The sequence below is a fragment of the Leopardus geoffroyi genome, chromosome C2 (genome assembly GCF_018350155.1).
Source record: "Leopardus geoffroyi isolate Oge1 chromosome C2, O.geoffroyi_Oge1_pat1.0, whole genome shotgun sequence".
Taxonomy (NCBI): domain Eukaryota; kingdom Metazoa; phylum Chordata; class Mammalia; order Carnivora; family Felidae; genus Leopardus; species Leopardus geoffroyi.
Genome location: NC_059333.1, coordinates 12273672 through 12292943, shown reverse-complemented (window position 1 = coordinate 12292943; position 19272 = coordinate 12273672). Strand labels below are relative to the sequence as shown.

At 53.4% G+C, this 19272-nt stretch overlaps 1 protein-coding gene across 1 annotated transcript; it reads left to right on the top strand.

Moving 5' to 3' along the window:
* The first annotated feature begins 15179 nt into the window (after positions 1–15179).
* Positions 15180–19027, top strand: OLIG2 (oligodendrocyte transcription factor 2). The gene is made up of 2 exons (XM_045501517.1): positions 15180–15771; positions 16531–19027. Exons 1-2 carry the CDS (start codon positions 15523–15525, stop codon positions 17593–17595), a joined length of 1314 nt encoding a protein of 437 aa, XP_045357473.1. The 5' UTR covers positions 15180–15522; the 3' UTR covers positions 17596–19027.
* The last annotated feature ends 245 nt before the right edge of the window (positions 19028–19272 follow it).

The window sequence follows — 19272 nt, the reverse complement described above, 5'->3', positions numbered from 1 at the left end:
CATGAGACCAGGTTTCTAAATGACTCTCTCTCCGTATCTCTGCCGGCTTCATTATTTTTAATTCTTAATAAAATGTCAGGCAGGAGAGTGCCTGGCACCACTCGGGAAGGGATTTTGAAGACCTTTCTGAAGAGTGGACCGAATGCTTGGGTTTAAAAGTAGAAAAACGGTAACAACCCCGTTTGAGAAGTAACTGAAATCCCAAACGTGTTGTGGGAAAGACGTGGCACAAGCATGTTCTTTTTTTTTTTTTTCAAAGGAGGGGGCAATTTCTCAAACAGAAACACGTGGTCATTCATCTAGCCTTAATGCAGAATGGTGGGTTGTGTAAAAGTCCATAGAAAGGCACAGAAGGTGCAGGTGTTTTGCAGAATATTAGACAAATAGGAAAACTTCGGGTTTAGATGAACAACTGAGGCCCCGAGATATTATATTATAAATGATCTATTATATTATAAGTGATCTATTATATTATAAATGATCTGTTATATTATAAATTATATATTGTAAACTATATGTTATATTACAAATGACCTATTATATTATTATATTATTAATATAATATAATATATAATTAATATAATATATAATATATAATATAATATAATTAATATAATATATAATATATAATATAACATCTAGCCTTAATGCAGAATGGTGGGTTGTGTAAAAGTCCATAGAAAGGCACAGAAGGGTGCAGGTGTTTTGCAGAATATTAGACAAATAGGAAAACTTCGGGTTTAGATGAACAACTGAGGCCCCGAGATATTATATTATAAATGATCTATTATATTATAAGTGATCTATTATATTATAAATGATCTGTTATATTATAAATTATATATTGTAAACTATATATTATATTACAAATGACCTATTATATTATTATGTTATTAATATAATATAATATATAATTAATATAATATATAATATATAATATAATATAATTAATATAATATATAATATATAATATAATTAATATAATATATAATATATAATATAATTAATATAATATATAATATATAATATAATTAATATAATATATAATATATAATATAATTAATATAATATATAATATATAATATAATTAATATATTATATATTTCTATATTATATTAATTCTATTCTATTCTATTCTATTCTATACATGTTTTTGTTCTTCTTTCCCAACAATTGTGAGGCATATAAAAAAGTCCTGGAATACTCCCAGGAATCTGGAATACTTACAGCTAGCATTCTTTCAGCTTTTACTATGTCCCAGGCCCTGTTGTAAGTGCTTTCCACATATCATTCAATGATCCCTCACATTAACCTTGGGAGGAATGTCTACTATAGATGAAGAAACTGAGATACAGGAAGGCTAAGTAGCTTTCCCCGGGATGGCCTGAGTTTTACCAAGCGAGGATATTAGAATTCTAACCCACGCAGCCTGTACCCAGAGCCTGCACTTTGATAGAAAACTCAAACATTGTAGCCTCCATAGTTTAAGAACCATGGATCTAACTAGAAGGCTGTATATCCTAAAAATGATACGGTGTAGGGCCCGATGCATAGTAATCGTACAATCTATGCTAGCTGTGACCATTAATAAGATAACAATGATCACAAGAATAGTATCATCGTTCTTAGCCGACACAGTTATTTCCACCTGCATACATTTCCAACACACGTCCGTATGCATTTTTCAAATGAAAAGACGTTTAAAGAGGGGAGGCCGGCGGCGTGCAAAGACGTAAGAACGTTGATCGCTAAGAGCCACACAGCTCATTGTTTGCCCAGCCGGCTCCACACTTACCTGCACATATGGTAGAGCCTGGAAGCCAGCATGCTAACACCATATGTACCAAATAATCACAGGGGTAGGTTAAACAGACAGCCTTCCCCCTAATTTGACCAATTTAGCATTTGGGGAGTAGTCTGTCCGTGCCTATCTGGGGAATTTTCGAAACAATGGATTGAAAGAGAAATTAGGGGAGGCAGACAATATTTTGGAATCGACCTCATAAACGTGAACAGCTGCGAGACAGACCATCAGCGCCATAGATGATGGGCTCGTCCTTGCAGACGCAAAATAAATGTTGGCGTCCCCCGGGTCTAGCAGCCCGTCTACTTGCCCGCTGATTTCCACTCACGCGGATGCGCTGCTGTGCCTCCCTCCGGCCCTCTGGCTCGGCTCCCTGGACAGCGTCCCCATGTGGCCACCGGACGTCCCCACAGACATGGGCTCCCAACTCACGGTATTCACACACCAGCTCTCCCCCACGGAATCCCCGTCTTGGTCGATGAGTTGTGGCGACACCATCCATCAGGCTACCCGGCCTTAGAAAACTAACAAGACCCTAGGCTACTCCACACCCCCACTGTCCATATGGAGTCAGTCCGCAAAGCTTGCTGATTTGGTCTCCTAAGAATGCCTTCCAGCTGTCCCCTTTTCTCCATGTCCCTGCCACTGCCCCAGGTTGGCATCCACATCAGTGTGCCAAGGTTGCCATGACAGGGAGCCTCGAACAACAGAAATTTCTTTTCTCACAGTCGTGGAGGCTGGAAGTCCAAGATCAAGTTGTCAGCATGACTGGTTTCTTGTCCTCGGCTTAGAGATGGCCGCCTTCGGCCTTCGTCTTCACGTTATCTTCTGTGTATCTGTGTCTTTGGGTCCTAGTGGATCGGGGCCCAACCTAATGACCTCACTTTAACTTAACTACCTCTTTAAAGATCCTGTATCCAAATACAGCCACATTCTGAAGTCCTGGGGGTTAAGGACTCCACGTAGGAATTTGGGGGGTGGGGAACACACTTCGGCTCACAACAGGATCCTTATCCTCTCTCCACCGGCACTACCATAAAACCCTGGCTTTTCCAAGGTTGCCACAGCTAGAAAGCCCATATTTTCAAAATTTTCTACTGAGGACCCTGTATGGCTTTTACTATCAGAAAACAAATAATCGGTGCATTATTAATTCACTCGCGATTAATAAATTAGTTCGGAGAAAACCGTAGCGGTCTCCTGTTAACCAGGGAGGTGTCCTTGAGCGCTCTCTATGTTCTGCTTAAACCCTTTCCTCTTCTGTCACGTGTCCCGTTTGCCATCCCATGGCCTTCCCTCTGGACTCTTACATTTCTCTTCTACAAAGAAGGCTTCCGCAGAGCTCTGTGTAGCAAACTGGCTCCCGTTCCCGAAGCCTGCCCCTCCTAGCCTTTCAGAATGTCCAGAACTCCCCCTGGCAGGGTTCTGGCCCTCGGGAAACTCGCCCCTCACCTTCTGAAGTTCTACATGTCTACGCTGATCCCCATCCTTGACAAAAGCAGGTGAGGGGGCCTCCTGGTGAGCTCTGTCAGGCAAGGTCCCAACAGGAAAGAGCACAGCCAAGATAAGATACTTTGCTGAAGGTTAATTTACAAAGGGACTACTTACAACGACGGGGCCAGGGTGTAGGGGGACCTCAAGAGGTGGTGCAAAATTTGAGCTAGGAGGGTTTGTGTTGTCTCCACCCTTTGGCCCAAAAGGACAAGGGAGAGAGAGGTTACCAGAGCCCGGAAGAAAGAGAATAGGGCAGAACAGACTGCCGTAGGAGGAACAGTGACTTCCCACTGTAGGGCCTCCAAGGGGGGAAGCCTGGGAGATAAATGCCTCCGTTTCCTTCCTTCCCCGAGGCTGTCGGAGCCCGACCAGAGGAAGCCAGGAGCAGAGACCAGGGTGAAGGTAGCGGAGAGCGGACCCAGAGAGACAAAGGCTAGTTACCTTTCCATCCTCACAGATCTGCAGCACGGTTGCCCCATCTCCAAGCCGAAGTCTGTGCCTACTTTGCAAGCTCTTCCTGGGTTACCGAACAACTTACCACAGCAGACAGTTGGCGCCTGGGTGACTCAGTCAACTAAGCGTCCAACTTGGGCTCAGGTCATGATCTCAAACTCACGGCTCGCGAGTTCGAGCCCCACGTCCGTCAGGCTCTGTGCTGACAGCTCGGAGCCTGGAATCTGCTTTGGATTCTGTGTCTCCCTCTCTCTGCCCCTCCCCTACTTGTGCTCTCTCTCTCTCTCAAAAATAGACATTAAAAAATTTTTAATGGAAAATAAAAGTAAAAAAGAACAGCAGTTATTTTCTCACGGTTCTGGAGGTCAGAAGTCTGAAATCAAGGTATCAGTAAAACTGGGTTTCATTCAAAGGTTCTAGAGGAGAATCTTTCCTTTCCTCACCCAGCTTCAATGGTTTCAGGTGCTCCCTGGCTTGTGGCCACATCCTTCCTGTCTCTGCCTCTCTCTCTTCACCTGGCCTTCTCCTCTCTGTCTGCTCTTCTGTCTGTCTCAGATCTTCCTGTGCCTTGCTTTGATAAAGACACTTGTCACTCATTTAGGGCCCACCTGAATATTCTAGGATGGTCGCAAGATTCTTAATTACAGCTACAAAGATGCTTTTTCCAAATAAAGTTACATTCACAAGTTCCAATGATTTGGACATGGACATATGGGGGGGGGGGGCACCATTCAACCCAAGGTTGGCCTCCCCCCCCCCCAGTTTCTCATGCTGAGTCTACTCCTTTTCTTATCAGAGATGCCCATCTCCAGGAAACCTGTGCCACCCACTTCGCATCAGCTTTCTGTCAAAGCTCTGCCTGCACCCTCCTCCCTTCCATTGTGTTGGCCTCAGCTTCCACCTCTATGCCTGGGTCGCCAACAACTACGCTGTAGGTGTTGAAAAGGACTTCTCCAGAGACAGTCCTTTGGGGCCTCCACAGCTGGCTGCCTTGGAATTGGTCGTAGCAGCTCAAGGGATACTTTTGAAGCAAGTCACACCTCAGCAGCCATAGAAAAATTTAGTTGTAGCATTTAACATAGTGATTCCTAGGTGTGACTAGGAACTGCTGCCCCGCCACCACTCCACCGGCCCCCCAAATCCATTCTCTTCCATCTCTGTTAGTGTGAGAGCTCCTCATTGGCTGTAATTGGTGGCCCCTGGCCCCTCACTGGAAGACTACATTTCCCAGCCTCACTTGCCTTTAGGTGTAGCCATGTGACTAAGAGAGGCCAATGGGCTGTGAGCAGAAGTCCTGCCTGCAGCCTCTGGGCCTTACCTTCAAGGAAGGTGATGTGGCCTCCACTTGCCCCTCTCCTTCCTGCCGATGGAGCCAGGGCTGCCATCAACACAAGAGAGAGGTTGCAACAGAAGAGAGGAAGACAAAGCAACAAGATAAGGTGGCTGGAGCAGCCATCTGGGCAGAGGGGCACTATACCCAGACTCCCACGTGATACAGAGCTGCCCTTCTCCCGTGTGAGCACAGCCGGTTATAGTGACACGGGTGTTCATGGCTAAGTGATTTATCAAAGCGGTGCCAGGGCATGGAGGAGCCAGGCCAGAGGAGAAAGCCAAGAAAAGATCTCAGGCCAAAGTGCTAAAGTGTCTGGGCTTCAACCTGAACCCACGGGGCATCCTCGGGGTAGAAATTATGCTCTGGAGTTGCCTTGAGCCACAAGTAAGAAGGTCTGTGCCATCAGCCCTCTCCACATTCAGCAAATCGGCTCCAGGCAACTGAGCACGGCCCTGCAAAGATCAGTCAGAGGTGCTGGCCATTGAAAATGAAGCTCGCCACAGCCTGAAGGGTGCAGAGAAATGGTAGAAAGGGACCTGGGCAAACATCGACGCTGTCTGCCCAGGAGCCTTTGCTACCTATCATGAAAAGACACTACCAGGAAGAGTGAAGGGGCCACCAGGACCCACACCATCCACTACAGAAGCCTCCAGAATGAGTCCAACCACCACCACCACTTCCTGAACGACACGGTGCGTAACCACACGTGCTCACTCGCCCTTCCCGTAGAGCCTCCTCTCAAGAGAGGGTGGCCTCATAACACTGCAATATCGCAAGTCTCCCGTCTTGTTATGCTTCTGCCCTGGGCATTAGTTAGGATTCAGGCTCAACTGATATAACAAAGACATTGGCAGCAGGGAGATGTCTCTTCTGACGTCCAAAAGTGCCCCACTTGGCATTCAAAAGTCCCTTTGGTTAGGATCCAGTTTAGCTGTGTCAGAAAACCCAACATAATGATGGACTTAAGAAGGCAGAGGGGCGTTGCAGTCATCTAAGAGACCAGAGAATGGGTCCTGGGGAGGCCTGGAACCCCACAGTATCAAGAGCCCAGGCTCCTTCTCTCCTAATGCTCTTTCCTATGTGGCCCCATGGCCACCTCATGACTCCAGCAGCTCTTCCAGCCCTGACCATCATGGCGGGATCCCAGACAGCAGGAAGTCAAGATGAAATGAGAAGGACACACTCCCTCACTTGGAGGATGCCTCTGGAAATTGCACGTACCACTTCTGTTTACATCCCCTTGGCCAGAACTTGGTCACAAAGGAGGCTGGGAAATGCAGTCCTTATTCCGGTGGCCACGTGTCCAACCGGAAGTCCTATACAGAAACCGGAACAGATCTGGAGGAACCATCAGCAGTGTGCTGGGTGGGGGGCAGTAAGCGTATCCCACACACCCCACTCTAACCACCTCACACAGCCATTGAGAGAATCAAAATAAATTATACTAAGAACCATGATAGTAATTACTTTTGTTAACGGGTTTGAGAGCAGAGATGCTATCTGTTTTGTTCACTGCTGGTCCCCTGCACAGGACAGTTCATGGCACAAGAAAGGAGCCCAGTAAATATCTGAATTATCTTGCCCAAAGCATAAAGATTCCTCAGCCGGTATGATGCATTGGCACACTTGGACCGTTCTACCCAACTGTGTGGAAAAAGTCATTAGTACATCTTGAGAAGGATTGGAAATGGTACCAGATGTTGAAATCTATTAGAATTTGTAGCTTGACGTTTTAAAGGGGGAAATGACATTTTATTATTCTATCCTGCAGAGTCACAGTGGTCCGCCCGTCACCTCTTCTGACATCCAAATTAGAGATCACATTTTCTCTGGACTCAGGAAAATAAAAACTCAACATTTAAATGAGCTGTCAGCCAGGCTGTATCTCTTCTACATCGCAACATAAATTTGGATACTACTTAAGTAACAACGCAGTAGCATCTATCAGAATTACAAAAGGCACAGGCTACCTGACTTAATGATACCAATTCTAGGGATTTATCCTTAGGACATATATGCAAATGATAATTTACAAGGTATTTCATCGCAGCATTGTTTGTAACAGTAAAAGACCAGAAACGATCTAAATGTCTTTCAACAGGGCGATGGCTAAATAAGTTACAGTACATCCATATTACAGAAGGATGAACTTTTTAAAGGAAGGAGCTTTTAATACACTGAGAAGAAATGATCTCCAAGATCACTTAGATCGCTCAATATTAACTGGAAAAAGCAAGGTGGGGAAAACAGCACGTACAAAATTGTATAAAAAGGGGAACATACATTTTTGCCTGCATTTGCAGCGACTGTCTCTGAAATGATAGAGATAGGGACTAAGCAAGGGAACAGGGTGGCTGGGGGACAAGGGCCGCAATCTTTTCGTTATATTTAAAAAATTTTTTGAGCTCTGTGAATATATTACCTATTCAGCGAACGAACAAAAATAACAATAACTAACTAGCTTCATCTTGGGGTCTTATATATATTCTTTAAGGTATGTCCGTCTATATCTCCTTGCCTCGTTGCCCTCCAGATAGAAGGCGTACTATCGATTTGGCAATTATATATGAAAAAAAAAAAAAAGGACTCCCTGCAAGTTTCTGGCAGTGACTAAAAGTCCCGTCTTGGGGACACTTGGAAGAAGCTGTCTCAGTGCAGGAAGCTCCTTGATCTCTCGTCACCTGGGGCTTGAACTGTCCTAGCTTGCAGTGATTAAAGGGGAGCAGAAAAAGTACCATCAGGACGCAGGTGTTCTCAGATTCTGATGCTGTGATGCTTGCTTTTGAGGCGGGGGAAACTGTCTTCATTGAGATTAGGAGAGGCTCCTTGCACCTCTGACCACCTTGGTGAGGGTGTTTGAGAAGAAGGGGTATGTTTGTAAATATGTGTGTTGGTGGTGTGCTGGCCTAGGTGTGTGTGTGTGTGTGTGTGTGTGTGTGTGTGTGTGTGTGTTTCTGGAATACACAAGAAACTGTAACAGTAGTTCCTCTGGGGACCCGAGGGAAGGAAGTGCCAGGGACACTTGCTTTTAATCAAATACTCTTTAAACTGTTTGGAGTTTAATTTTAGGCATATGCTACACAGCGCCTATTCAAGCATGTTTTAAAGAAGAGAGAATTGCGGTTTATATGATGTGATTTCTTTCTCTTTCTCCTCCTCCTCCTCCTCTCCCGTCCGGCCCCCCTCCTCTTCCTCTCCCTCCTCCTCTTCTTTTTCTTCTTCTAGTCAAAACTGTACCTACCACTTAAGCAGAATGGCCTCTTTGCTTAGACCTAGCCTTAGAGTCAACCCAGAAGTGGATGCTCTCTGGGGTTGGAAGTGGAGACAGAAAATAAGGGAACTCAATGGCTAAAACTCCCGCATCGTCCAAAATCACAGGCCCCAAGTTCTGCCCTGGTCACGGTCCCAGACTAGGAAGGCTCTCTTCACACACTGAACACAGCCAACCCACATCTCAGACGTGGGTTCGGCTTCCCGCACGTCTGACTGTAAGCAAAGAGGAAACCAGTTTTTCCCAGTACGCCTGCTGGGAGGGAGCGACTCTTTAGAGGAGAATCTGGTGCTGCTGAGAGCCCAGCGGGAGCCAGGAAGGGAGCACCTGCCGTGCCTTGTTGGGCAGGAGCCTGGACCCCGAGGTCCCTCCCACCACAAGGGCACACGAGGTAGAAACCCGTTTTCAGAGTTTCCGGTTCTGACCAGCTTTTCAAGGCTGAACAGGCAAAGGAGGGGAGAATCTAAAGGGGATGGGTTGGTGCAGGTCTGTACTGTTAAAGGGGTCAGGTGAATCTTGTGCTGATGTGGAAGGCTGTCCAAGAGGCGCTAAGAAATCAAAGAAGGCGGTAACAAACCCTTACACAGTCTGGAAAGACCGGTGCCACAATGTTTGACAGTGACTTGTCGCGGGGGAAGAGGGTTGGACAATTGGCGACTTTTGCATTCTGCCTTATTTCAAAGTTACTTTTGTTTTACAACGGGCTTGCATTTGTGAAAGCGTGTACTAAATTTTATTTGACAGATGGTCAAGGGGGTAAGAGTGGGCACCGTGCAAGTGGCTGGGGAGGTGTTGTGGACTCTCCAGGAAATAGCTTTGTCCGCCCCAGAAAGGGGCTGTGTCTGGGGCTGGAAGACCCAAGGACCCTGGGGAATCGGCGCCTGAGGACGACCCCCCAAGATACCTAGAGCAACGCTCCCCAAACTCTAATGTGCCATGCATCACCTGGGAAGCTTGGTTAATGTAGCTTCCCTCTCACTAGGTCTGGATGGGCCTAAGGCTCTGTACGTCCAAGCCCCCACCTAAATGGTGGTGTGGTGCGTCCTGGGACCACCAGGGTCCAGAGAGAGGTGGCAGGGGGTGGGGAGTCAGCCTGAGGTTCCTGGCTCTCAGGAGCCTGGCATGTGTCATTTCGGTAACGAGAGAAAATCAAAACTCATCGTAGACATGCTGGAGGGGAAGGAGAAAAGAGAAAGGAGAAGAGACTGATAGAAGCCAAGGAAGAGTGCGCAAAGGGAACGCGGAAGAAAAGAAGAGGAACACTCAGGCACCTGTCTCCCCACCCGGTTCTCCAGACCCAAGAAGGGGGTGATGCGTGCGGTGCAGGGGTCAGGACTGTGCCTCGGGTCCCCAACCGGGGGGAAGGTGCGGCCCGGTGCCCATGCGTCGGCCCGGTCCCTGCTCCGCCCGCGCTGCGGAGCCGCGTGAAGCTGGGGACTCGGGCCGGGGACCCCTGGTTGGGGAAACACACCCCCCAGCCCCCGGCCGGCCGCGCATTCGGGCTGAGCCGAGGGAGGGCGCCGAGCGTCGGAGGCCCTGCCCGGATCCCTGGCCGCGCCAGCTCCGGGTACCCGGGACCCCGCCGCACCTCTCTCCCCGCGCTCCCCTCCGTCCCCGCGGGGCTGAGTGCGGCAGGAAACCGGTGTGAGCCCCCCGGCCTTACGGGATGACTTGTTTGCCTGGGGTCGGGGGCTGTCTGCCCCCCCACCCCCCACCCATATGACCAGGAGTGAGCGGCACGGTTCTCATCAGGCATTTTTGAAACTGGTCTAATGAGGGGGGAGACTTGTATCTTTGCCGCTATTGTTACTGTTGTCTTTTGTGGTGTGTGCAAAGTCCAAGAAAACTCTCAGGGTAACTGTCTTGTCAGAGGCCCTTACTTGGATTTATTGAGCTCTCTTGGGACCTGTCCCCACTCTGGGGCTCAGAGATGCAAAGTGAGTTCTGGCACCGTGAGGACCCTCCAGGCGCTCCCCGGCGGGGAGGGAGCCAGTGGGTGAAATGCAGTGGGGTGAACCCTGCTGGAGGTGGGGAGAGCTCTGGGTGCCGCAGGAGCTCAAGTAGCTGGGGGTGGGGGGGGGTGGGGGGGGTCTTCCTGGGCAGATCCCTGAGAGGGTAGTATGGGGCACAGAGGGACGGACAGGAGGAGGGCAGGGGTCGGGGAGCCGTGGGCGAACGTGGGGAAAGGGCAGAGCCCCGGACAGACAGACGCTCCGGGTCCTGAGAAAGGGGGAGAGGGAGCGGGAGACCCTGAGAAGCCGGCAGAGATCTGGTTAGGACCCGAAGGCCGAGGGCAAGGGCCGGGACGGGATCCTGAAGGCTACGGGGAGGCGTCGAACTGCTACATTTTCCCCATGCAGCAAGGAAGGTCATTTACCCCGTGTTTGGAGCTGAACAACAGGCACTCGGAGGTGAGAGGCCCTGCGCCCTCCGCGCGTGCAGCTGCCCACGCTGTAGGCCCCACGGCGGTGTGGGGAGCCGGGAGCGCACGCAGGTCCTGCCTCGGAATCCGCCGCGCGCTGTTGGCACCTGTAGCCTAGAAGACTCTCTCCTGCGCTCCCACGCCCGCTGCTTCCTCTTACCCAGGGTCTTAGCCCCAGATCGGATCAGGGGTTTCTAGGTCCCTCCTGCCCTGTCCGTGCCACCCTATACCCGAGTGAAGCTCACCTCACCTCAGGGCCAGCTAACCCCCGATCAGGGACACTCCCACTCGTGCTCCCCAACTTGTTCACCCCGATCTTCCTCGAGCTGGATTTCTGCATGGTGGGGGGGGGGGCAGGGGTGGTGGAGGGGGAAAGGGGAGGCGCCTAGAGTCTCAGGAAAGAGGAGAGGGAGCAAATGGAAACCCAGGACTGACGCATCAAGGTCCCTGGGACTTGGGATCCAGCAGGCTGAAGGTGGAACCCAGACCCTGCCTTGATCTCTAGCCTTCAATATCTTCATCTGTAAAATGGGAACAGCGGGCCTCCTTCTAAACACCGAAGGGCCCGTTGCACAATTTGGGTGAGATAAACAAATGGGAGCTATGAAGTTAGTTCCTGGTCGCCCCTCCATCCTACCTCAACTTTGTTCCACGGTGAACTTGGGACACCGGGTTGACTCCAATGTCGCTGATCCTTAGGGGCAGATGGCAGCCATTGCTACCTCAGTGGAGGTGGGTGATTCAAAGGGTGGAGCTCTCTAGGGAGAAGGGGCTATTATTCGTTTGGGGGGTTCTTTGGGGGGGAATTTTTGGTTTGTCATTTCCCTTTGGCTTTCCCAGCACCCCTTCTCCCAAGCCCCTGGGCATTCCTTCCAGATTCTACCCAGGCTGAGCCTCTTCTGACTGGGCAGAGTTCCTCCATATTCTCAGCGACTCAGGGCTCCCATAACATGAGTATTAACAAAATAGAGAAACTTCCAAGGGAGGGTATCATTCGACTTTCCCTCGTTCCTCCAAATCTCGCAGCAGACATACCTCTTGAGGTCACAGTAGCTTCTAGAAACCCATTTTAGGGATGAGAATCTGAGACTGAAAACAGACAACTCAAGATGTCTCTGATGCCCGCCCTCACGCTCTCTGCCTGGACCTGCTTCTCTGCTCCCAGGACCTTGACCAAATGGCCATGCCGCCCTGGCGGGTCAGTTTTCCCATTCTGTAAAATGGGAGTGAGCAAAGTAAGTAAACGACCCTCCCAGGATCAGCGAGAGATTAAATGAGATGAAGCCTCTCAAGGCCCACTAAGCGTCTGGCCCAACTTAGCTCGCCTTGAGGTGGCCATTAGATGGAAGTCACTGCCCTTGTCATTCATTCTAAAGGTTCCCATATTCCAACAGTCCAGATTACAGACCTCATGGTCTGCCCTGTACACAGAACGTTACATGTATTTTACGAATCGTGTCTCACACCAGCCCGTGTGCACCTCTGCAGGCGTGTGCATTCAGAAGTATTTAGCAAGCACCTTGCACGTGTCCTGCCCGGTGCTGGGCGCTGGGTCCCCGGACAGGGATGACCGCAGACGGCTCCGGGGTCTGAGTTTTACAAGGAAGACAGAGGCCATTTGTTTGCAGAGTTCTCCTGAGGGGGTCTCATCGCTCCCCCAGCCCCCCCCCCCCCCCTCGTCGCCAAACGCCACCATTCCTCATCCCTCCTGGTTTCCGGGCCTGGAGCGATGGCCCAACTGCTTTTTTTAATTTGCTTTCTTTTCCGGTGCCCGCAGCCTCGCCTCCTCCGATCGGTCCCGGCTCAACCCCGAGCAAGGCCGCTGCTGTCCTTGGCAGTCTGGCCGAGCGGCTGCCTGAAAGTGTGCAGGAACTTGTGAAGGGAAAGGCGAGACCGCGCAAGAATGGCCCGGGAGGGACCCGGCAAGCAGTGGGAGGTCTGAGCCTTTAGAGCCCCGCGCGAGCCCGCCCCGGCGGATTTGGCACAAACTCCTCCCGGGCCGCCCGGCGACTGAGCAAAGGCCGGCCGAGACGCTCACCCGGCCTTTTGTGGGAGGGAAGCACAAAGGAGAGGGAAAAACACGTCTTCCGTTTTGACGGAGGAGGCCGACAGCTTCTGGACGCCCGGGCCAGCCAGGGACGCCCGGAGCCGGGCCGATTAGCTTCGGCAAAGTGAGCACTCAATTTCCCGGAAAGGGGCTGCGGCGTGGCCCGGGACGCACCCAGGCCGTGCACGCCGGGCGCCCGGCTCAAGAGCAGAGCAAATGCCAGGGGGCCTCCGGACGCACGAGGGCAGGCACCAGGGGCCGGGCTCCCGTTTTGCATTCTTCGCGGAGCGGGTAGATGCACTCGGAGACCCAGAGAGATGGGTTCGGCGACCGTTTTGCCCTGGACTACAGGAGCGCAGGGGGCCACCGGGGGCCCCTACCTCCTGAGCGACTTTCTGGCAACCACGGAATGTTGGGGGGGATGCTGCCGGGAGAAGGGGTCCTCAGCCTACGGCTGCCAGCCCAAGCTCCGGGCGTCGGGAGTCAGGACCGCGAGGTGCCGCTGCGCTGCCCAGAACAGCCACCACGGCCCGGGGCTGGGGCCTGGAGCGTCTGTATGGGCGTTCACGCGGGAACCTGGCCAATAAGCCAGCTCTCCTACCTCTGGACTCTGCCTTCCCTGTTTCTAAGTACGCATGGTGCCAGAACTGACCCCTCAACTAGAGCAAGCGCGAAAAGAACCCCCGGGCGCGCACTCTGGCGTGGACAGTGGCCGGTGACAAGCAACAAAAGAAGGAACCGGGGCTCCAGGACACGTGCCGCCGCCGCCGTCTGGACTAACCTCAGCGTCTGCAACCCAGGCGGGCGCACAGTGCGCCTGCCGGTGTTTATTAGATACACTGGCGTGCGCACAAGTCCACGCCCCGGCTGGTGGCCCGCAGCTCACATTCCCACGAATGTCCTCACTGCCTGCGGCCGGGGAGGCCCAAAGGAACGATCCTCTAAATACTCTAGCTCTTTCTGCTCCCCCCTCGTCCCCCCCCCCCCCGCAGCGTTCGACCATGCGACAGATTCTCCTAATTCAACGGTTATGGGTCATCCTCCGCAACCGTTGGACGACATATCTCCAGGCTTCAGTTCTTCATGTTTTAAATACATATTTAACGGATGGCTGCAGAGCCAGCTGGGAAACACACGGGTTGAAAAATAATGCTCCAGAAAGCACAAGATTGGGGCGAAGGCGAGAGCCCGCGAGGTTTCTATCAGCGTCTTACCCAGAAACTGGTCGCCATCCCGTGGGTTTATTTTTGTATTCGTTTGTTGCGTGCCTTCCCAACGCGAAGGCGAACGACTTTGTTTTTCAAGCCGTGCGTGCAAATTAAAAGTTCCTAAACAACCACATAAACAGAGGCCATAACACTCCCTGGGAGGGAGGGCCGGGGTGTGTTTGTGTATGTGTGTGCGCGGTATTAACGGCTAGTGTCCGCGGTCTGCAGAAGCAACCTTCCGTGCTGGCAATGTACAGATGGAAGGAATCCAGCTTAGGGAAAAGGTTAGAGACACACGGCCGCCACTACTGCTCAGGAACCGCCCACGCCGGTTATCTGCGCGGTAAAGACTTAGCAGTGTTGTCTGTGGGCTTGCTGTAGACAGGGTCTCCGGATTTTCCCATCTGTAAAATGGATGAGCGCGTCAGTGCCGCTAAACTACCTCAGCTAGCTGCTTCTCTAAGACCAGGTTTCATCCCTGATGGGCAAGCGTTTCCGGGCTTAGCGGCCAAGCTGCGATTGGTGAAAGGGGTCTGAATGCAGCCGCAAGGAGTTGGATCTCGCTGTCTGGCCCAAAGCCTGGAGAAGTCTTTGCCCAGGCCTTCGACCTTTCTCTCTCTCTCTCTCTCTCTTTTTCTTTTCTTTTTCTTTTTTTTTTCAGACAAACCAGCGTTTCCCTCCTACCTCATTTTCCCATTTTGTGGAGACGACCACAAGAGTGATGCTGAAAATACCACCATCCGTTCCAGAGCTAAGACACGCAGGGCGGGCGCGGCACTTTGGGCGCTAGACTCTGCCCTTCTGTTAGCGCGGTTACTGTGCGGAAACACCTCCTCCCTGTGTCCACGCCATTCCCGACTTTACGAAGAGTTGAGATTTCTTTCAAAACGCCATTCTGGAGCAGGTGCTCCAGGTCCTTCCCTGCCCTCTGCCTCGCGAGGCCCTGCCCCCAGCTGGGGGCGCTACCAGCCGCCCGCGGAGGAGCGTGCTTAACTTGCGCCTGGTTGTCGTTTACCCTTGGGGTTCCAGATGCCCCCGTGTTGATGAAACGCTTGAGATGGGGCGGGGGGCGGGCAACGAGAACCCAGAGAGAGGGAGATGAAAAGCAAAGGAGGAGACTCCAGCCCCAGCGCCTGAATCGCCAGGGTTATTCGTGCGCATCCCCAAAGATCCGATCGCTTTGGGTATCAGGTTAGTTCGTCGGCAGAACCCCCAGCCCACGCCATCCTCCAGCCTGACTCTGTGGTCACCGTATTTTTATAGAAATTTGACAACGCTCCCTCTCTATCTCAACTGCATTCTGCCCTCGGTACTTCCCCGGCAAGCCCTCCCCACCCCTCCTCCTCCTCCTGCTCGCCTCGCACACCCCCTCCTCGGGTTCCTCCTCCAGTCCCTCCCCAAGAATCTCCCGGCCGCCGACGCCCATTGGCTGTGCGCGGGGAGGAGGCGTGTGCGGGCCGGGCGAGTTTCATTGAGCGGAATTAGCCCGGATGACATCAGCTTCCCAGCCCCCCGGGCGGGCCCAGCTCATTGGCGCGGCGGCCCCTCCAGGACCCGCACATTGTTCCCCGCCCCCGCCTCGGCCACCGCCGCCGCGGTCGCCGCCGCCACCGGGCTATAAAAAACCAGCGGAGCCCCGAAAGGTGCGGATGCTTATTATAGACCAACGCGACATCACCGCCCGGAGCCCGGTTCTCCACTGCGGCTTTTGGGAAGGAGCTCCTCTAATTGCATCCACAGTAAGTGTCCCCGCCCCCCCCCCTCCCAGCAGCCCCAGCCTGTATCCCAGGGACAGACGCCCCTCAACTCGCAAGCGACCCAGGAAGCTCGGTTAGAGAGGGCCCCGATCCCGCCCCTGCCCGCCGGTTCCCCTGAGTGGCTTCGCCGCTCTGACCCTCCCCACACTCACCGCAGCACCCCCTTCGCCCAAAAGCCAGAAGTCGAAGCGACCACAGCTCCTTCTGCCCAAGTCCCGCTCGGCTGGCAAGCTCCCCGCGGTCCCCGGACGCGACGCACGTTATCTAGGCTCGCGGGCGCCGGGTGCCTGTGTGTTTGTTGCTCGGTGTCGATGGAGATAAGGTCGATGCGTTTGAGAAACCAAATAAATACTTCTCTATTTAGATCTCCGTCTTCCCAAAGAAAAACCCTCACTTGCCATTCCAGCCCTGGGGATTCGGCCTCCCGATTCCTAATTGAAGGCATCCAGAAGGCCACCCTCTCTGAGGGGCTCCAATGCTCCCTGGAATAAAACAACCTGTGGATGAGAGCTGAGGAAGTGGGGAGAGAAAGAGAGAGGTTACTTCGTGCGCACCTGCCTGCCGCTAGAAGGAAGCGAGGTGGACACAAAACGACCGGCCACCCGCACCTGGACCGCACGCTGCGGTGCAGGCGGGAGCAGCTTCTCTCTCTCTCTCTCTCTCTCTCTCTTTCTCTCTCTTTTTCTGAGTGCCTCGAGCTCGATCTAGATCTCTCTCTTCTGTTTCTTCTCCTCTCCGCAGGAGGCGTGCGCAAAGCTCCGAGGGCCGAGGGAGGGAGGGAGGACCCCGCGAGAGCTGCGACTATCCCTCGGGGCCATGGACTCGGACGCCAGCCTGGTGTCCAGTCGCCCGTCGTCACCAGAGCCCGATGACCTTTTTCTGCCGGCCCGGAGCAAAGGCAGTGGCGGCAGCGGCTTCACGGGGGGCACGGTGTCCTCGTCCACGCCGAGCGACGGCCCTCCGGAGCTGAGCGCAGAGCTGCGCGGCGCCATGGGCGCGGCGGGCGCGCACCCCGGGGACAAGCTGGGCGGCGGCGGCGGCGGCTTCAAGTCAGCCTCGTCCAGCACTTCGTCGTCCGCATCGTCGGCGGCCGCGTCGTCCACCAAGAAGGACAAGAAGCAGATGACGGAGCCCGAGCTGCAGCAGCTACGCCTCAAGATCAACAGCCGCGAGCGCAAGCGCATGCACGACCTCAACATCGCCATGGACGGGCTGCGCGAGGTCATGCCGTACGCGCACGGCCCGTCGGTGCGCAAGCTCTCCAAGATCGCCACGCTGCTGCTGGCGCGCAACTACATCCTCATGCTCACCAACTCCCTGGAGGAGATGAAGCGACTGGTGAGCGAGATCTACGGCGGCCACCACGCGGGCTTCCACCCGTCGGCCTGCGGCGGCCTGGCGCACTCGGCGCCCCTGCCCGCCGCCACGGCGCACCCCGCGGCCGCCGCGCACGCCGCGCACCACCCCGCGGTTCACCACCCCATCCTGCCTCCCGCGGCGGCCGCCGCCGCCGCCGCCGCGGCCGCCGCCGCGGTGTCCAGCGCCTCCCTGCCCGGCTCCGGGTTGTCGTCGGTCGGCTCCATTCGGCCCCCGCACGGCCTGCTCAAGTCTCCGTCCGCGGCGGCGGCGGCGGCGGCGGCGGCCCCGCTGGCGGGCGGGGGCGGCGGCAGCGGGGGCGGCGGCGGCTTCCAGCACTGGGGCGGCATGCCCTGCCCCTGCAGCATGTGCCAGGTGCCGCCGCCGCACCACCACGTGTCGGCCATGGGGGCCGGCAGCCTGCCGCGCCTCACCTCCGACGCCAAGTGAGCTGCCGGCCGCCGGCGCGTTCTGGCGAACGGAGGGACCCGGGGGCTGCGGGGAAGCGAGGCCTGGCCGGCACTGGGGCCCGGGAGCTCAGTTCCCAAGATCACAGGACGTTGGGCTGGGGGTGGGGGTGGGGCGCAATGATGAGGACGTCAGCACTGGGGAACCGAAGCAATTGGGGGGCGCGCACCGGACAGTGGGGAGTGACAGGGCCGTGCGCTCTGGGTGCAGCCCTCTCTGGCTTTAAACAGCGCTGCTCCGAAAGAAACCATTGTAAAAAAAGGCACGGCTGTGTGCGCCCCTCCCTCGACACCCTCCCTCCCCCCTCCCACTTCCAAAAAAAGTGATTCTTAAATTGGTGGTTTCTTCTAGGATGCGGGCCGCGCTCGGCCCTGGCAGCCCTTCGTTACATGGGGGAGGAGGAGGAGGAGGGAGGACCGCGTTGGGGACTTCCTCTCCTTCCTCCTTTCTTGGCGGGTAGGAGACTTGGGAGAAGCTGTATTCCAGGAGCGGCCGTCAGGCCTCGCCTTCAAGGGTCGTCTCTGGCCCTGAGCCAGGGGCTACGAGCTAGCTGAAAATTGGCATCCGGTACCAGAAGCATTGACGGTCTCGTCCAATGTGGGTAAACCCACAACTGTCTGAGAACTACTGCGGTTCCTGCCTGTCGCCCCTATTGCTTTTGAGGGTGTGGTGTTTTGTTTTGTTTTGTTTTGTTTTTAAATAAATCTATGTTCCGTATTCAACAATACAAGCAGGCCTTCTAGAAAGTCAGACTAGAACCACTTGTGGGTTGGAATAATCTAAAACTGTCGACTTTGGGGGCGGTTTTTGTTTTTGTTTTTTGGGGTTTTTTTTAGTTATTTTCAGATAGACTCTCCCTCCCTGCCTCCCCATTCTTTCCGTCTGTAAGCACAAAGTGATTTGGTTTATTGCCCGACTGGGGGCAGTCATTCTGATACCCGAGGGTTTGACGGAACTCAAAGGCTGTTGCTGTGAATGTGGTTGGAGTTACCTGGGAGTTCTGTTGGCTTTTGAGGTTTTTCTTTCTTGGGTGTGTAAATATATTATCAATAATGAGGCCAGTGCTGCTGCGAAGCTGTTTGCTCACGTGACTGCCAGCCCCACCGGAGTCTGAGCCTGGCCTCCTATATGTCGGTTTCTTTTTGCCACGTTTAACACGAATGACAAACTCTCCCACGTGCTTCTCGCGGCCTCCGAGAACTGCCTGGGCGCCTCCCGCGCGTTGCGGTACCGGGCTTTACAGCGTCTGCCGCGTAACATCTCTCCTCCGCTCGCGGTCCTGCAGAGAGTGTATCATCTGTTTTATTTTTGTAAAAAGAAAAAAAAAAGTGCTAAATAATATTTATTACTTGTTTGGTTGCAAAAACGAAATAAATGATCGAGTGTTGAGATTTTAAATAAAAGTGACAAGTCCGTCGGCTGTGTGCGAGCCGCGTGGGTGGGGGGAGGTGCAGGGCGCTAGCCCTCGGAACCGGATTTGGGAACCATTTCGTGGGTTCCACCCTGGAAAAAGATTAAGGGGTTGTTGGACTAGTCTCCCCGCGCCAACCTCCACCCCACCCCCACCCCCACCAACAGGGTGTTTCTCACACGTCTCTTGTTAATTTGATTTTCCGACGCCTAATCCGGAACTTTTTTTTTTCTTTTCCCTGCGGTTGA

Coding starts and splice junctions, on each gene's coding strand:
- OLIG2 (XM_045501517.1), top strand. CDS start 15,523: ATGACATCAGCTTCCCAGCCCCCCGGGCGGGCCCAGCTCATTGGCGCG. Junction 15,772..16,530: donor CTCCTCTAATTGCATCCACA/GTAAGTGTCCCC, acceptor TCCTCTCCGCAG/GAGGCGTGCGCAAAGCTCCG.